At 40.5% G+C, this 19,988-nt stretch overlaps 1 protein-coding gene across 4 annotated transcripts in view; it reads left to right on the top strand.

Annotated features, from left to right (window-relative positions):
- Gas2 (growth arrest specific 2) overlaps window positions 1-15,496 on the top strand; it is a 124,362-nt gene extending 108,866 nt beyond the window's left edge. For 3 of the 4 annotated variants that reach the window (XM_033764065.1, XM_010621269.3, XM_010621270.3), the window contains one exon: window positions 15,165-15,496. In XM_033764065.1, the coding sequence (XP_033619956.1) occupies window positions 15,165-15,383 (219 nt within the window). In that variant the 3' untranslated portion in view covers window positions 15,384-15,496. The remainder of the gene's footprint in view (window positions 1-15,164) is intronic. The other variant, XR_004517403.1, reaches the window with a different exon arrangement.
- Window positions 15,497-19,988: the final 4,492 nt, after the last annotated feature.

The following is a 19,988-nucleotide window of genomic DNA, read 5'->3' as shown; positions in this document are numbered from 1 at the left end:
CGGCAATATCTCACTTTGTTGTTCTAAAGATCCCCTAAGTAGTCCCCGAGCGCCCTTTCCGGGTCTCCTTAATCATGGCCGCGCCTGTCCCAGTGTCTCAGACACACAGTTCGTGTTCTGGTTTCATTTCAAGGCCCTCTGTGCTCCCCTCCTTCCTGAGTCTCACCTGAAAGGGCTGAAAACTGCTGTTCCAGGGAACCCTCTGTGACCCCGATGACAGTCTGCCCTGGATCGTGCTCTTGTTTTTTAGAACTCATTAAAGCAAAACGTGCTATTGTTTATTCATGCAGTATGTATTTCAGCAGCATTTGTTATGAAGCAAATAACATTTTAGGAATGAAGGACACATGAGGACTAAAGTAGATGACCCTAGCCACTCTCGTTTGTGTGGGTGGAGGTCTTCAGATGAAATACGGAGTTCTAGGCTACATTGTCATTTCAGATAAGCAGCAAATACTTCTGAGCATCTATATATTCTAAATATTGCAAGGTATATACTTAGACTAAGAAAGTGTATGTTTTTATAAGAAAGTCAAATTTAACCGGATATCCCACATGTGAAATCTGGCAATCCTGCTTATGCATGATTAGACTGCAGAAATAAAAATACGTACAATAGGTAAATAAAGAGCCTGGGAGAAGGTGACACAGGCCACAATGGGGTGAGGAAGGACAAGTGGTCGTTGGTAGGTGTACAGGGAGTGCCAGGAGGGACTGCGATTTTAACAGTGGTTGAAGTAAGCCTCATCAGGACGATGAAATGTTGACAAGGTCAGGGAGAAATAAGGAGTTAGGTCTGTAACTCTGTGGAGGAAATGGTTCCCAAAGCAAGGCACAGCATGCACGGAATGCTGGAGTGCCCCGAGAGTGTGAGAAATGGCACGGGGACCACCAGAGTGTCTGAGGGTACAGTGGGTGACACTGACCAGGGGAACAAGGCAAGCCCAGACCATGCGGTTTACTCCCAGGGAGACAGGGAGAGGAAAGATCCGACAGAGGGATGCCGGGAGGGCCTGTTTTCACAACACTCCTCCGGTCGCTTTGTTAAGAAGATACTGAGGGGCAAGGATAGAAGCCTGAAGACTAACTGGAAAGTTATAATGGAAATCCAGGGAAGAGGCAGGGGCTGGGGAGCTGGGGGGACAGATTGGAACCCGGAGGCAGTTGTCTTCTAACTTTCTCCGGAGAGAGACTTATTTTTTTCCCCTCATTGCGTGTATTGGTACATTCTAGGTGTACAGCACAGTTACATTCATTATTGGGATTCTGTACCTTTACATGACAGGTCTTGGTTCTCATTTTTTCCCCTTGTCTCTGCCCTCCCTTCACTCCCTCCTACCCTCCTCATTTACAAACACTTTTTTCCATTTTTTCATTTTCTCATATTTTTTCCTTTTCCCTTATTACCTTTCCCTTACCCTTCCCACTTTCCCTACCCCTTTAGTCCCTTTCATCCTATTTCACATTGTCCATTATATCATTAGGATCTTATGTACCGTTATAGTTTATTCACACCAGAGAAACTATTTGGTATTTACACATGTGTGACTTATTTATTTCATTTAGGAGTATATCCTCAATATGTATCCATTTTCCTATGAATGAATCTAACTTATCATTCTTTATGGCTGAGTAGTATTCCATTTTATAGAAAACCACATCTTCTTTATCCAGTTTCCAAGTGATGAGCAAATGGGCTGTTTCCAAGTTTTAGCAATTACAAACTGTGCCGCTATAAACATAGGTGTGGATATATCATTGTAATATGATTCTTTTAATTCTTTTGGAAAGATACCCAGCAAATGGAACCTCTAGTCCCAGCTCTTTGAGGTATCTCCATATTGGTTTCCATAGTGGTTTCACCAGTCTGCACTCCCACCAACAATGGAGAAGGGTTCCTTTCTCCCCATAACCCTGCCAACATTTGTTATTGAGTGATTTCTTGATAGCAGCCATTCTTTGTGGGGTGAGGTGGAATCACAGTGTTGTTTTCATCTGCATCTCTCGAATGACCAGTGATGTGGAACATTTTTTCATATATTCACTTGCTGCTTTTACTTCTTTGTCTGAGAAATGTCTGTTCATTTCAGATGCCCATTTTTGAATCTGCTCCTTATATTTGGGGGGGGTAATTGTTTTGAGTTCTTTATATATTCTAAATAATAGTCCTTTGTCTGAGGAGCAGCTGGTGAGTTCTGTTGATGGTTTCTTTTGCAGTGCAGAAGCTTTTCAATAAGATGAGATCCCAGTTGTTGATCTTTCCGCTAGTTCCCATGCTACTGAGGATTTGTTCATAAAGTCTTTTCCTATGCCAATGTTTTTAAGAGTTCTGCCTAACTTATCTTCCATCAAGTTTAGTGTTTCTGTTTCAATATTTAGATCTTTAATCAACTTGGATTTTAATTTAGTTCATGGTGAAAGACAAGGGTCTAGTTTTAATCATTGGCAGGTTGAGATCCAGTTCTTCCAACACCATTTATTAAAGAGGCTATCTTTCCTCCAGTGGGGATGGTCAGCTCCTCTGTCCAACATGAGGTAGCTGAGTGAATCTGGAGTTGTTTTTGTCTTCCAGTCTGTTCCCCTGATCCTCAGGTCTGTTTCTTTGCCATTACTATGCTGTTTCTATCACAGTGGCTTTGTAGTATAGTTTCCAATTGGGAATTGTTATACCCACTGCCATATCTCTGTTGCCTAGGATGGCTTTTGCTATTCTAGGTCTCTTATGGTTCCAAATGAATTTTTGGATTCTTTCTAGTTCTGTGAAGTATAGTGTTGGGATTTCAGTTGGCATTGCATTGACTCTGTATAGCAGTTTTGGTAGTATGACCATTTTCACTATGTTGATTCTTCCTACCCAGGAGCAGGGGATACCTTTCCATATTCTTATATCCTCTTCTATCTCTTTTTTCAGAGTGCTGTAGTTTTCAGTGTAGAGATCTTTCGCTTCTTTTGTTAGATTGATTCCTAGATATTTCATTTTTTTTTTAAATTTTTGGATGCTATTGTGAAGGGAATTTTTTCCCTAATTTCTTGGAGAGAGACTTTTAAAGGAGGAGTTCTTTCCCATGTGAACCATCATCTGAGTTCTGCAATGATCATTATGCATTAGCTTTACCTTCTGTCTGTGCGTCTTCTCATTCTTTGTCCAGTAACATCCCAGTCTAAAATAACTCTGATTCTGTTTCTGCAGAGATAAAACCTCACCTTCCTGTGATGATGAAATAGTCACTGCTGATAGAGGAAATCTACTGCAGGTTGTGGGGTAGAAGAGGGACAGTAATTTTGAGCAGTGGAATAAACCTGACACTAATTTTTATCTTCTTATCCTTGTTTGCAGCTACAGTTTTTTCCTCATCTAATGGAAGTATCTGATGGCTCTTATACCTAACTTTTCTATGGTTTCCAGACTCCATGTGGCAAGCTTAGTTTGGACAGTTTTTATTTCAGACTTTTAGCTCCTCCTCCTCTCACACACACCCTTAGCTTCAGCTCATTTATTTTCTGTCTTTAAAAACATGTTTTTAGATCTTTTTGTCTGTCATTTCATTCTCCATTTCCCTTGGCTCTGGGGCTTGACAGTATTTTATTTATTACATTTCATTTGATTGGGGCTTTGGAAAGAAGGAGACTTGTGTTTTCAAATATTTTTTCCAGTTTAATGAGCTAAGGGCTTTTAGAAATATTTAAATTTTCACTTTCAGTGAATCTAGAAATGTGCTGCATTAAAGTCATTGGCAGAGTAATAATTATTCAAAATGTCTGGATTACAGGCTCTGTTTGCCTCAACACCCAGCTCTCCCTGAATAGATTTGATATCTTTGCTGTGGATGGACTCTCCTTTCACTCTGGTACGGACCAGCTATAAATCCTGCTTCTCGGCAGGCCTTCTCCTCCAAGCACTGGAGCTTTCCACCTTATTGCCTTCACTATGCAGACTGTTTCATAAAATATTGATTATGACTTTTCTTCCCTGCCTGAAATGGTGCCACACACTTCTAATTTGATCCCAGACCAGCCTTCTAAATTCCATTTGGTGCAGAGGTGGGGCCCTGGAGACCTTGCATAATCAGTGACTGAGAGCCTGCCGGGCTGGCATCAGGAGCTGCAGCACAGATTTGCTAGCAGATACAAATGCGATATTTTGCCCACCCTTCCATGTTGCCGGTATCCACTCTTCTCAGGTTTTCTCCCAGAAAGAAGGTGCTCGAGTTTTGTCCCTACTGTGAGCCTCAGGAGTTAGCTTTTCCTCCCAGAAGGAAGTGACCGCAGTAGACTAGGAGTTATTTTCTCTCTAGCACCGGAGGTCAGAAGGTGTCTGACTCAAGGGCCTCTTCGAGTTGGGGGAATGACTCACCATTTAGGGCACTATAGTAATTCACCCCTCAGAGACGGGCTTGGAAATCATGTTCCTCCTGATGGATGATTTAATGCTCAAGGCAGTGAGTCACTCAAATCACTCAGAAGACTGCGCTGTACGTCCTTTTGCCACCCACCAGACAATAGGGACCCAGTGGCACCGCCGGGCCAAGCTGCTGTGTGGGTGTGATAGGAAACTGAAATGAAAGAAGAGGAAGTGCTTTTCACACCCCCGGTGTCTTCACAAAGGTTCGTTTTGCAATGTGGCCAAGCACTCTGGCTGCACCTCTTTTCTACATGTTTTTATGTGTGAAACAGTGAGGTTCTGATTCAAATAAATTGTTCACACACTGTGATAAGGCACCTTCTTTGTTCTAGTTTGGGGTACATTCAGGGCACCGTAGCCATCGATCTGAGCAGCACAAAATGGTAGCATTGTGTTCTTTAAAAGTAGAGATGCTGTCGTGAAGACCCTGGCCACAAGTCTGACAAATAGAAAGCCATGACGAAGGTGTACAGCCTTTCAGGGGTGACAGGCGTTGCCTTTGAATTCTGAGAGACCCTGCCTCAAGCCAAAACTTTGTTTCTTCCCACCGGTGTAATCATGGAACTTTACTGACCTTCTCTGCCCGACTTTTTTCTCGTAACAAAATGTGAACAATCATGCAAACCACACAGAGTCGCCCTGAAGATGGAGTGAAACCAAATCTATAAGGGCTCTATTATAATCAGGAGAATCAGCATCGCAGCAGCATTCTTGCTTAGGAATCAATAATATCAAGCTACTATTGAGTACACTTCACGTTCCAGGCACTGTTACTACTTATACAGACTGACATCTTTGTCTCAGCGAATCCAGGAGGTAAGAATTACTGCAGTTATTATTTTGCAGAGAAGGGTGAGACATGCCAAGATGAAATAAATGTACTAGGCTCATATAGTGAGTTAGTGGAGCAATAACTAAGCATCCTGGCCAGGACTGAAAAGCAGTGATGTTTCTGCCTTGACTACTGTTACTCATCTTTCTGAAGATTTAGCAAGGAAAAGGGTCTAATAAACTAAGGGGTTCTTAGGAAGTTAAAAAGGAGATAAACGTGAAAAGGCTTGTAGACAATAAAGTGCTACTTTCCAAGCTTGTTTATTTGGGCTGTGATTAATGATTTATAATGTCACATACCTGAAGAAATGGAGATAAATTCTCCACCCTCAGCCAAGAAGCCTTCGAATGTCATGTACTGTAAACAATGCCTTAGTTTACCCTGCTACCCAGCGACCTCATCTTGAAAATGCTGGCATCAAGCCTGCAACATGGCAAACTCCCACTGAACACCTGCCATCTCTCCCACATGTGTCAGGATGCCTAGGCAGATAGCTGAATTCCCAGGTGCCCAATTTTGAGCATATGCCACTTCGGAATAATATTAGACGATGGCAGAATCTGTTGTCCTATAAATTAATTTAACACTCCTCCTCTGGAGAGCAGATGACAGCATTCTAAAGACAATATTTTTGCTTAGGTTATGATGGCTTGTAAAAACATTCAGGGAGCGGGGCCGGCAAGGAGGCGTTGGGAAGCAAATGAATTCTCAAGAGACTGAGCCAAGCTCAGTTCAGGTGGTGTGTCTCCTTCCTGCAGTCCGGGTAGACACAGCTAACTCTTGAAAGAAAGGTTCCAGTGCAGAGCACTGAAGAGACTGGGGGAAATGTGAGCCTCTGTGAAATGGGCTGGGGTTTCATGGCAGACACAGTTATACTGAGGGACCCACACTGCTCAAGCATGGAGAAAGGCATACATTGTATGAAGCAATTTTTACGACTGTGAGTCTTTAAAAAATTGTATTGCAAGTGAAAAGAGGGTGAAGGAAGATTATGAAAAACAATGCACTTCTTTAACTCCAAATTCCCTCATATTTTCCTTTCTCATCCTTTTCCCACTTCCTCTTTTCTTCTGTCCATTTTTCTCTTGGTTCCCATATAATTTCCCTCTTTCCTATATGATTTCTGTCAGAGCTTCATTTTTGGACCCAAATGGATTTTTCCCTCACAGAAATTCTTCAGGCAGAGATTCATGTGAATTGTCTTTCACACCTGATTTGTCAGGGACACAGTTGTCTCTACCTAATGACAAATTATTTTCCTTTCCCTTTCTTGTATCTTTCCATGAATTGATGAAGACAGGTTTCAAATAGGCACTTACCCTGCGATGGACCATTAGCATAATTTAATAATTGTTCATTTAATAAACATTTGTTCACTTAACATTCATTTGTAAAGCATTTAATGGGCATTTTATGCCTGCCACTGTGCAAGACCCAGAGTATGAAACTTGGTGATGAATAACTTCACCGGGAATTCCACTATTTGTTGATTTGCCAAAGAAAAGGATTCACTTTAATTCACTTGTTAACTGTGGGACAATTATGTCTGTGTAGGAAGGCGTGAGGCTGGCTGGAGACTGAAGGTCTTCATAACATCCGTTATATAAAGCACGTGGGCCAAGTCCTCCTGGGCCAAGACAGGGAGGACCACTGCATAGCTGTGCTCCGCTCAGTGCCTGTACAATTACACCTGGCAGTCCTGATATGGTGAGAAAGGTGTAAGAAAGAACAGTAGTAACTGGACTGGATGGTGCGCTGTTTGATGAATTCATTATTTTTCATAACTAATTGGGAGGCAATAGATGGCAGACAGGACATTAGAGGAGATATCAAAATGTCTCCCAAATTGCCCAGATTATACATGCCTCTGCCCACCCTGGGGTGCTGATTCTGCCCCCCCACCCCCCGTTGTGCTCCCACCCTGGAATTTGCCCTGCTAATGAGAATGGGCAGTGGGACACAGGCGGGATGGAGGTAGGAGTCGCTGAGGATCCACACACAGTGGAGGACCACTCACGGGTTTGTGACGAAGGCAGCAGCGGGATTGGATTTTCCTTTTCAAAAGCCTTGGAGGATTAGCGCAGGGTGAGAGATGATGAGGTCCCTTGCTGAAGGGCTTCTGCAGCCTCGGGTCTAATGACTCCGGAGTCCAAGCACTCGACATGTGTGCCTGCTGCCACCCACACAAGATTACAGTCTGTCAGTGGATCCTGAGGGGCTAAGGGCGCCTGAAGGTTGTCCTAGGAACTATGCTTTGGGCGAGACACAGGTTCAAGCAGAACTCTGCGGGGGACTTTCTTACACAGAGCCATCAAATGTAAACTTGGATTGTTGCGCATTGTTTTGTTCATTCATGAAGTATTCTCTTCCAAGTACTGTTTGCCTCTGCTTGCTTGTCGTTTGTGTGGTATAGCTAAGCTGTACACAGTGTGGTCACCTTAAGAAACAAGCAGATAAATCCATAATATTGTCCCAGCTCCATTCAGGGATCATTTTTCTTTCAAAATGTATGTTTTCCTGTGACCTATAAATATAGGCTTTTGTTCTCAGTGAAAAGTGAGCTGATGTGTTTCTGTTTCTAAATGCTAATTTGTATTCCCAAGAAGAAAAAGACATGCTTTTTTTTGCCGAGACTTCTTATACCTACACAAAATATGATTCCAGTCTGCCTTTCCAGGCTCCGTGATTAGAGAATAAAAAAATCTTCTTTCTAAAATCCTGTGATCCTAACAGCCTTGGATCCCGTGATACAGCTGTGACCTCCCTAAGATTTAGAGGAAGCTGCAGATTGATCATTTTTACAGCTTAAGAAATTTCCGTTTCTTGGTCCCCTTCGCATGTCTGAAAGATCCACCTCCCTATTGCTTATATCTTTCTTTTATTTTGTGGTTTATTTGTGTTTGTGGTTGGACAGCAAGAGGGGAGATAGATACAGGGAAGGAGAAGGGGATGAAAACAGAATTCAGATGTGTTATATACAGGTACCAACTTCCAAGAGCAATGCAATGAGTATGTACTGCAAACAGGTCCCAATTAAAATTAGAAATTTTTTAAAAGTTAGGAGCTAAAATAATGCCCATGATGTTCTGAATGTGCACGGGAGAATTAATTTAATTACTTTCACTTATTTTTTCCCTTAGAATAAATATACTAGAACAGGCTGTAGAACTTGTTCAGTGACGAGACTGTTACACTCGAGGGTCAGGAAAACAAGAGAAAAATGTGGCGTTAGGAAGCAGGAATTGGGTCGACAGACCACAGCTTGACAATTCAGTTAAACAAAGACGGTCCCTTTTCCGGCATATTGTAAACAACACGGGATTGATACAGTAGGTGATTCACCCACTATTGAGTATTGGGTTCATTTTCACAATAGTGCTTTTTGAAACAAACACAATCTTGGATTGCGAAGCTGAGTGCTGGATTGAGATTAAAGGACAGATTTCTAGCCTGGCGCCAACATGCCCCCTTTGTCAACTCCACCCATCTTTTGAGCATTTATAAAGCGAGAGAACCGCTAAGCACCTCACAGTTTCTTCTCCTATTTATTTCTACAAGACTGTGTTTCTTTTTATCGTCTTTATTTCTTGCACACAGTAGGTTCCTTTATCACTGCATGTGGACGTAGGGAGAAGTTTCCCTTGTACTGTTGCACGTGAAGAGGCCTCCTAAGACGACATAATATTAAGCGTTGCAACAGGATAAAATCATAAAACAAAATGCCCCTGAGAAGAGAGAAAATATTTTGCTCATTGCTAAGAGAAATAATTTTTAAAAACCTCAAATCAGAGGCATTTTGATTCTTCTCTAAGAATGTGTGTCAGTCAGAGACTTGGAAACAACTTTGATTGCAGTGTGTGCTTGTAGAACTTTATTAAGGCCTTTGGGAGAAGGATGAGGTTGGATCTTGGGTTTTTTCTCATTTTTCCCCCCTTCAGCATCGAGAAAGTTGTCTAAGTTAGTGATGGATCTTCTCCCCTTTGCTGTGGTCAGAAGCACTGTGAGCTGTAAGCCAGATCGCAGAAAAGGGTAAAGGCTAGAACAGCCCTAACCTGCCGGGTAGCACACATTACTGGAGGCCATTTGTAGCAAGTCGGAACTTCTTTGTCTTAAGAACAAATGAAACAAACAACATAATGCTCACTGATGCATACTCCTTTGACCTGGACCTTTATGCTTCTTGTCGAGAGGCTACCTTTTGTAATAAAAGAATACAACACTGCTCACCATTGAGAAGGATCCAAGTAAAGGAGCAATAAGACATACACCGAACCAGCATCAGAGACAGCTACCTTGTGCTGCAACAGATAAAAGCTACGGATGTGTCCCGTCCTGTTACCTCCCATCGACACACGAAATAATTAGTGCCTCTATAGAATCATTTCCTGAAAGGAAATTTAATGTTGACTTAGAATTCATCAGGCTATAACTCTACATATCATTTTAAATGAGCACAGCTAATCTGTTTAAAGTACTTCTTTTTCTGTACTAAGGATGGTTTGTCTATGTACTGGTAAATAACTAAGCCTATATGAAAATTCAAATCTAAGCACTTTGCAGAATAAGTGAGAGTTGTTAAGAAAGGATTCTCAATCCAGTTGTGCTCACTCTTTCTTACACAGTCCTGCACAAGTTGTTTAACTTCTAAGGGCATCAGTTCTCCTGTCTATGAAATGGCTGTGGTATTGATAATGACATGGGTGAGGCAAAGTAAGTACAGCTGGGAAAGTATAAATGAAATTCAGTATTTGTGATTCCAATTTGACTTCGTTCTGAGTTTATGTATATGAGGTTCCCAGATGAGAATACATTATCCCTCTCCTCGGAGACCTGATACATTGTTATGGAAAGGAACATAGAGCTAAGCCAGCAGTTACAAAGCTGTGAGATGAGTGGAACAGTGAATCTCTGTGTGTGAACTACACAGCAGGATCTGGGCAGATTTTTCAGGTGGAGGTGACACTGGTACTAGGGGAAGGTTGGGGGCCTGGTAAGTAGAGAGAGCAGAGCACAAATGATATTCCACATTTAGGAGCTAGTATGCAAAAATATGGAAGGAGATGTCTGTTACCTGGGAGAACAGAACTAAATAATCCACGAGACCCTGAGCACAGGGGAGGGCTCCCAAGGCTGGCAGGCTCGGCAAATAATATATGCAAATAAATAAACGTGAATCTCAGCCTACAGATAGACATGACTAATGAAGGTATTTAGACAGAAGACAAGGAAATCAAGTTTGCAGTTTAGGAAATCCCTTTGGAGACTGTTCGGTAATCAGAGGGGGCAGTGCTAGAGGCAGCAACACCCTCAGAGGAGCTTGGGGAAAAGCTGAGCTGCTCAGTTAAATAGCAGCAAGGGTATCAAGTCTCTGAAAAAACCTTCGGGGTAAATGAATGTTTTGGTATCTGGTTACAGAAAGAGCCCACACCACCATCCCTCTGAGGAAGATAATGGCCCAGGAGGCCTTTGCCTTCTGAAGTTAGGGGAAGAGGCAAGGGCTACGCTTGTAAGTTGAGAGATAAAAGTAAACGGTAGTGAAAATCATAAGATTATAAATGGAGAGAGGTTAGAATGAAAAGAGCAATAGAGAAATCTCAGAGTCATTCAGAATCCTTTGAAAGAGCAAAACTTGGAAAGGTAGATTAAATGGAACCCACGAAAACGGCAGAGCAATGAATGGGGCAGCATGCGATCCAGGAAAGAGTCTGGTCATAGGTCGTCAAGGAGCAGGGCGCTTCAGGAAGGAGCAGTCGGGTGTCATCAGAGATCTTGCTTGACAGGTTCATCAAGACAGAGTTAATCTAGTTAGAAGACTAGGGGCCATCAACTGGATTTGGTGCATCTACAAGCCATGTGTTTCCTTTTGCCAGTGGGCCCAGTTAAGAGCGAGAGTGCAGAAGCCATATGCTCTGTGGGTTGCGTAGTAATTAAGAAGAGAGGAGGACGTACACCTAGTGTAAACCTGACTCTGAAGGGGTTCAGATGCAGGAGGAAAGTACTCTGGCTAGAGTGATGTAGAGTGGGGGTTAAGATGTGCTGGGAGAAATCAGACTTGGCCTTCTTTTTGAGAAGAGAAAGGTGGAGAAAGGCCAAGTTTAGACTTGGGTAAATAACCTGGTGGCAGTACGAAGGGAGAGAAAGCCAGACTGACGAAGGTGAAGCGACCGGCAGACCAATTAGAGAGGAGATAGGTAGTGTATCTGACAATGATAGAGAAAAGACTACACAGAACTGACCAAGGAAAAAATAAGAGAATTAAGAAGTAATGGCAATGGCTCTAATATTACAAATCTCCAAGTCCTTAAAATGGATTGAGTTCTTAGAGCAAGTGTGAAAAAAAATCTACCTTCTAAATCAGCTGAGCTCTTCTGCAAGCACAGGAAGGGAGGGCAGGTGAGTTAGGAGCGATTTATTTGGTTTGTAGGAAGTTAATTTGCTTTCATGTTAAACCCTAGAGGTTTTGTTCATGGAGATGGGGTTGGTGTTAAATTCTTTTCTTTTTGAGACCGTGCCCAAAGTAAAATCAATAAATAAAATAAAGAAAGAAATTAAATCTTTACAATCAGGGTGACCAATCTCTATGACTTTAATATCTTCATCCCATGCTGGGACCTGTTGCCTAATGACACCAGCCTAAGACCCTCTCCATTCCGAGGTGACCAGACTGAAGCACGAAGAAAGGTAACAGGTTTCGTAATTACTCCTCTTCAATATGGAGTCAGAATTTGTCCTTGAAGATGTAGCAGATCTATTTTAATGTAAGTATTGTTGATAAATACATGTACACAGACTCTAGTTGATCAGGCCTTAGAAGAAAGCACTTAATGACAGGTGTCAATGCATTTATGTATGTATTTATTTTTGTTTCTAACATAGCTTAGGATCAGTAAAGGAAAAGCGCAGAAAGCTGGCTCCAAGGCACAAGAGAAGCATTGCACAGTTCTGAAGAATTTATAAGGACCCACATTTCAGAGTTGTGTGTGAATCCGGAAGGAAGATCAGGAAAAAGGCTTAAAAGTATCTTTGGAGAACTGGGAAACTAAAGTATACTATGAAGCCTGAGACATCGTAGGCTCCTTAACAAGAAAGCAACTTCCCTTTATTGTATTAGCAAAGCCACGATCTTAAGATTTCCAGTGAATCAGTGTCTCAAGTAGGCCACGAGAAAATGTTTTACAGGAAGTTGTATGTTTCTAAAAAGGAAAAGAAAATCTCTCCTAATTGTATGATGATTATATTATCTGTGCCTTGCTTCCATGAAAAGCTTGAGAGTGGGAAGATGTTCAGTCTATGCCTTTGGAGAAAAACAGCTCTGCAGTGACTGCCTACAGAATGCCATCAAAAAAACAAAAAACAAAGAATGAAATAATTACAGGAAAGCCACATTTCAGATGTCAGGATGAAAAAATGACAAGCCAACACATTCCCACGATCAGGGACCATCACTCCATCAACAGAGCTCTTAGAGATTAGGAAAATGCCTGTGCCTCCCCCGCTGCTGCTCTCAGTAAAGGCGCTTCCAGGAGCTGAGGCCACACTTCAGAAGACTGAAGCTACCGCACAAATAAACTTATGTCCATTAGCCTCCACTTGGCAATGTAGGAAAATGAACTTAGATATATATATATATAAAAGTATTTTCAGCTGATCATCAGCTATTCACAGTTTGAAAAATACGAGACTGAAATCCATATCTTCCCTAGGGAGGAAGTGGGGCACATGGGAAGAAATGGAATTCCTGTGTTACTCACATGGACTTTCGTGTTGAATCCACTTAACAGAGTCCAGCAGACTCATTGGAAAAGTCTGCAAATAAACCAGGCATGGGGGCACATGCCTATGACCCCGGCACTCGAGAGGCTGGGTCAGGAGGATGGCCGTGAGTTTGAGGCAGCCTGAATTACAGTGAGACCCTGTCTCGATAAAAAATTAAAAAAATAAAGAGGACTGAAGATAGAGCTCAGTGCAAAGGTCACCGGTACAATCTACAGTACTAAAACAAAGAAATAAAAAATATTTGCAAACAGATTATGTGCCTAATGATTAGTATATTCCAGGTTCAAGGATATTTCTGTTTCTGTCACTGTCTCCCAGAGTCAGTCATTGAAGCACTGCTCTTACTGGTGATCTGGTTGCATTAGTTTGTTCACCAGGTTTTATATCTGCTGAGAATGTTTGGAACCAACAAGTAAATATCGGTATCAGGGGTGAAGGCCGCCTCTGCCCCAGTGTGGGGAAAGGGTCACATGCTACTTTGTCATTCGCCTTTGTCATTTTTCTTCCAAAGTCTTAATGTTGCCGGGGACTTAGATCAGTGGTTCCGCCGCCTGCCTCCAAAGTCTTCATGTTTGTGGTACAGAGATATTTCTCGATATGAAGATACATTGAACCAATTATAAAAAACCTTAATGGATTTTATCAATTTAGTAGGAAACATCATGAGAAAAGCATTAGACTGGAGTCAGAAAATCTGAGTCCTGTGCAAATCATGTTGAACATCTGGTCCTCAGTATCTTTGTCTGTACAAGAACTTGGTACCACTGGCTAGACCAGGACAGCCCATGGCTTGCAAGTCAAATCCTAACTCCTCTCCTGTGCTTCCTATTTCAGTGGTTCTTTTTGAGATTTTATCCAGTGGGCAACTTCTAATGTGAAAAGAAAGAATTCTAGCTGAAAGATATTTCCTAAGCTTCCTTCTATTCTAAAATTCTAAAAAAGCTATGGATAGCCAGTAGAATTATGCTTAATTCTTGTTGAGTCATAGTTTCAGTCACTGTTGTTGGTATTTCAACAGTTTCTATAATATTTTTGATTTAAAAAACTGCCTCATGTCAACCACGAGTTGAGGCTTTTGATTCTGTAGATAGACCTATTAAATTCTGTGAAAACAAGAAACACATATGCAAGATTTTATGGCTACAGGCATAGATAAAGGAGGTCACTGTTTTTTCAGATCCTCCAAGATTAAATGTAGGTGTATGAGCCCAAGCCATCACCCCTGGATGGGAGTCAACAAAGTCCAGATGCCAGGGTAACAAGAGCGAGGGGAAACCGATGGGATTTACAGACTTTACAGTGAAATTCCTTCCCTCCCGAGATTACATAACCACTACAATCCATAAAGTTGTGGGTGGGAGAGCAGGACAGCAGTATCTTTGGTGACCGTGTAATTGCCTTCCTTTAATTTTCTGACATTTGAAGGAGCCAAGGTCAAATTCTTTGGTTTTCCATGCCAAATCTCCACAACTCTGGTATGTTTTGACAAGAGAAAAAGAACCATGTATTTTTTTACTTTTTTGATCTACAGCTTTGTTAACCTGGAGCTCTAAAGGGCTCCTGGGTCTAAAGGTAAGTTGTTTTCTTTCGTTTGTTTAAATGTATTCTAAAGCAATTAGGAATCGTAACACTAAAGGAAAACATAAATGTTTAGCTATGGGAAAAAGCACCTTGCCCTGAAGGGCTCAGATAAAGCCTGAGGAAGATTGCAGTTTCGCTGAATGCATTTTTAATTCTGTTGTATCACGTATTGGCATGACTGTTAGCCCTACAGTCCTCATGGTTTGCTAAGTCCTGGTTGAGAAGGAAATAGCCTGGTGGGCAGAATGAAGCCCTAATTTGAGGAAACAGGCAGAAACCAGAGGCAGTAATGAGAGCTATAATGCAAATGTCAGGGAGAAGCCTCCAAACCCACTGAATCACAATGGAGGCCAAGCTGGACTCTGGGGATGTTTACCCCACATCCACTTTCATGGCGGTAACAGGGCTTCTCTCATAAACTACATGCTAAATGCCTACAAAAAAGCACATAGGATCCTAACAGTGGGGTGTGAGATGCAAGACGAACAGCACTAATTTCACTAGAACTGGGGTTGACTCCGGATACTGTAAGGGTTCTCAGAAGGTGATACTTTTCCTCTTCTTTCCTTTCAGATGCTGCACAACAAACATGTCATGGTGCGTGTGGGAGGCGGATGGGAAACTTTTGCTGGGTATTTGTTGAAACATGACCCCTGCCGAATGCTGCAGATCTCCCGTGTGGATGGCAAAACATCCCCCATCCAAAGCAAATCTCCAACTCTTAAGGACATGAATCCAGATAATTACTTGGTGGTCTCTGCCAATTATAAGGCTAAGAAGGAGATTAAATGAAACAAATTGGTCGCCACAAGGAGACTTTGATAAGGGCCTATATCCACAACTCCAGTGCAGTTTAGTTCACATGCTCTGAATACCACTTTGGAAAAAGGTGCGACACAGAAAAATGTCATCATACTGAAATAAAGTAGCACTATTTATTTTTAACTCTTCTATAGGAAAAAACGTTAATTCACAACTCAGATTTAAATTAGTCAAATTGTAGCAAATTATTTCTCAATATGTGAGCATAATATTTAGGACACAAACAGTATTAGGAACGAACACAATTCTAGCTGTAGATGCTAAAGACAAAATCACTAGGAGAAACGCTTAGGATTTGCAGAAAAGTCAACAGAAAGTTCCTGCTCTATGTCTGAGCAAAAGCACCCCAGACATTTTTATAATTGCAAATTTTTAAGCTGTTTCTCACAAAATGATTAGTTTGAAATGTGCTACTAAAAATATCCAACAGCAACATCAGTCAGTGCAGACTATTCACAAGAGTAATACTTTCCTGGAAAGGCCACTTCAGAAAAGTTTACATTCATTTGGAAGATTGCCTTAAAGTTTCTCTTATCTCTGACCAAATATCTGGGGTACTTTTGGAAGTTTTTGGGATACCCTCTTAGAGAACAGCTGATGAATTTCACACATTCCTAAGCACATGGCTGTGTTTAGAGTGACTTAAGTGTAACACACATGAGCTGATACATTTATATTTTGATTGTACAAATGGTCTTCATATTATTATAACATTTTTCTTATTAAAATATATCTTTAGTTAATCCTACTTTGCTATGCTGTCTAGTAAATTCACTGTAGCTAGTGATGTTACAGGCTTGTGTATACCCATGTACACCTGGAACAGGGCAAACAGCAAAATATTGTCCTCGCTGATGCAAGAATTAAAAAGATGAATTTTAAAAATGTTATGTCTCTTTACCAATTCTTCAACCTGAAATAAAGTCTTCAAGTAGTTAATGTCCCTGAGAATGATAAGGAAACCTACATTATGCTACCTAGGCATAGGTATTGTGCCAATTATGCTGTCTTCATATTGTGGAAGTGACTGTGGTGTATATTGTTAGCAGAGTCTAGATTTTATCATGGGTCGTATACCATGCTTCTCTGAATATCATAAATACAGGCAGAGTTAGCTGATTTTTTTTTTCGAAAAAGAAAAAAATTTCTTTCAAAAAACTCAGGAAAGAGGAATCGGTCCTATGATCAGTCTAGTCACACGAACTCCTTAATGGGAAAAATTTAAGTAACAGCATGGTATAATTTGGTGGTACTGGAAGGGGTGGTCATCATTCTTGAACACAAACTTCAATGCACTATAAGGAAAAACAGAGAATAAAACCTAAAGGTTTTCGGGGAGATAAAATTATCTAGACCCAGTCATTAATCCTAGTATCTTTTTTAAATATGACAGTTAATCATTAGATTATCAAACTAATATTAACACTAACTTTTCTCTATAGTCAGTTTTTCCATCCAAACTTTCTCGTGTGGTTAAATTTTTCCCATAAACACACTCATGTTTTTAATATTGAAGTTTCATTTCATTTAGTTCAAAAACAAGCATAACCCAACAAAAACCATACTGATCTCTTTACTGCACTGTCCACTTCTCAGAGCCCATTCCTATGTTTTCTCTCCCACCCAGAGGGACTGCAGCTCCTGCCATGGTCTCGTCCTCAACTCCAGCAACACAGAATCTCTGGGTGTCTTTCTTCGCATCTCTTCGGCCATAGGCTGGAAAAGTCTGCAACTTTTAAAGATCTAGATTTTTTTTTTTTGTTTTTTTTAATATTGAACTCACCTGAATCATCTCCTTTAAGGTGACTGCCTTGATCACACTTACAAAGTCACCTTTGTTTTGTACAATAACATAGTGTAAGTTTCTGGCAATAAGGCATGATGGTATTTGGGAGGTGGAGGATGATTAGGCCTGTACCATTTCTAAGATGGTCTTCTTCCTATTTCAGCTTTTGTACACCTGTAGTATATAATGATTATATCCTTGTGGGGAGTTGGTACATGTACATAACACATCTTAAATCATATCTTTAAGTTCCTTCCCTTCTCCTCCTCCCATCTTTTGGTCTTTCCTTTTGTAAATGATCTCATTTCCTATTATATTTATTTTGTTCTTTATATACTGGTGTTTTGCGTAAGAATTGCTGAGAACTTGGTCACAATGGACATTGGGATCGAGCTGATAAGGGATCACTGAAAAAGAGTGTAGGAAAAATAAGACAATGCTCAGAAGAAACTGAAAAAATGTAGGTGGCTCTATCTGTGAAGAGAGGCCAAGCACCAATTAGGTTCATCTTACCTTGCTCTCAGGTAAATGTAAGATCCACGAAAGGATAATGCAGAGGGGTGCTAGGCAAGTAAAGAAAGGATTAAAAAACTCTCAGTCCAGAAACCTGACAACAGCAAAAAAGCAACTGAAAACACAAGTCCAAGCAAAGGAACAATGGCAAGACCACAATCGGAAATGCTATCAACACAGTGGGCAGAGGACACTTGCCATGTGATCACTGACAAGTGTCACGTGGACCACTGCTATCAGTCACTTAGCTTCTTCTGGTACAGAACGGAGAAATTCCAGGTAGTCTATGCAGGACAAGTGGCAAATGTGTCAGAATCACAGACCCCTCAGGAATGACTTCGCCTCAGAACTCTGGGAGATACTCAATTTGGACTGTTAAAACTTTATCTGAAGGAACTCTTAGCTATCCTGCCTAGAGAGAGTTTTGTAAAAGCAAAAGAAAATCTAAGAAGTAGATGTAGGGTTAGTAAGTAGAAATCTGACCATCCAATAGTTCAAAGGAAATAATACCTTTGTAACAAAAATTATCCAAGGTGCGATGTCCACCTCAAAAGGTGCTGGATATTTTGTCAGTGAAAAGACAATTCTAATGTTCTTTCTTCCCTTAACATAGTTACAGCTACAGGAATTCAACTCAAAACTGAGTACAACCTAAATACATTGATACAAAAATAGCCAATGTAATTCAGGATATAACAAATGTAATATATCCAGGTGAAAGAATTTATGCATTCAGGATATAACAAACATAATATATCTAGGTCAAAGAATTTATGCACATTCAGACCTTAACCCAGAGTGGTCATACTTTCAGATATTTGCAAAAGCAAGCAAGTCTAGAAAACAGCTGGGGAAATTTCAGCTGTTTTGACTTGTTGGACATGACAACAAAACTTCTTTAAAATCTGCTATACACACAAATGTCCTGTGTCCATGGCTTTTTACAAAATCAAAGGGCCTTATTATTGTACCTGCATCAGTTTAGAGCATGGAAAATATTGAACTTGAGATGCTTGCCTAGGAACATTAAATAAATGTATTCTAAAGATCTGGCAAGCACATCTGTCTACCTGTTGACCTATCTATACAGAAACTAGTATTCAAAATTAACAAGATATATTTTTATCTTCTAAGGGAAAAGCATGATTAACAGTGAAAATTATCAAGTCAAACTTTTGGACAAAAGGAAAATTCAAAGCTTATGCCAATACTCTTAGGGTATTAAGGATGATATACAAAAACTTTTATTATATTATTCTTTATTATTTTAGAAAGTAAGGAGATTAGTATCATCACTTCTTTACAGTATAAGCAAAGAAACATGTCCACTTGTAACTCCAGACAATGAAAGAAGGCACTACTACTGTTCTTAATCCCAAAAAAGGCAAAAATGTTAAGTACCAACCCTAGTACTAATTATTAAAGATGTAATAAAAATGCAACTTTGTTACTCAGAGGCAGGCAAAGACAATTTTTATAACATAAAACATATATTTATGTCCCCCAATGACATTTTTAACAAAACCATATATTACACTCTAAATAAATATATATATTAGATTCTGAATACAACTGATAAAAACATGACCTACTTTTAAAGAAAAACATGCAATGTGTCACACAGAAACTGTGTAATAGGTTTTTATTATCAAACACAGTAACAGTTTAAAGATTAGAATTAAGTTGCAACAAGCATTTATATCTTAACATAGCCAGCATATCCACATCTTACTGTGTCCAGAGTTTTAGTATTGTGGACAGAGATGCTGGGTGAGGTATTAAACATGATGGTCTTCTATTATTTAAAGAGTTAATTTCAGGAAACTCACTCTCATTTAAGGTTTTCATAGCAACCCAAAACTTCATGAAGAAATTATCTGGATGTAGATGCATTTTATAGATCATTTACGGCTTTCTTACGAGGCATCCAGTTTCCTCTTTTCCCTTTCCCTTCCTAACAATGCTGCTGACTTGAGCATCACCGATGAGTGGCTGTTAACATGTGTGGTTTGGAAAGAAGTGGATCAGATACCTAGAAAGGGGCCACAATCGGCAGGAGCAATGTCACCCATTTCCCCCAAAAAGCAATATACGTGCAAATCATCCGTGGTTCAACAGCAAGTTACTGGGATATAGACTGGTCAGAAAGAAGACATTATCCCTGGAAATAAACCTGCTTATACAATCCATGCTCTCATTTTTTAAGGATATACTGAACAGATGATCATTCTTGCTCTAGTAATACAAGAGGGCACAGTTCAAAGATGGTAAGATCT

Source organism: Fukomys damarensis, unplaced genomic scaffold (genome assembly GCF_012274545.1).
Source record: "Fukomys damarensis isolate Sample0158 unplaced genomic scaffold, DMR_v1.0_HiC HiC_scaffold_16, whole genome shotgun sequence".
Classification (NCBI taxonomy): domain Eukaryota; kingdom Metazoa; phylum Chordata; class Mammalia; order Rodentia; family Bathyergidae; genus Fukomys; species Fukomys damarensis.
This window is presented reverse-complemented; position numbering and strand designations above follow the sequence as displayed.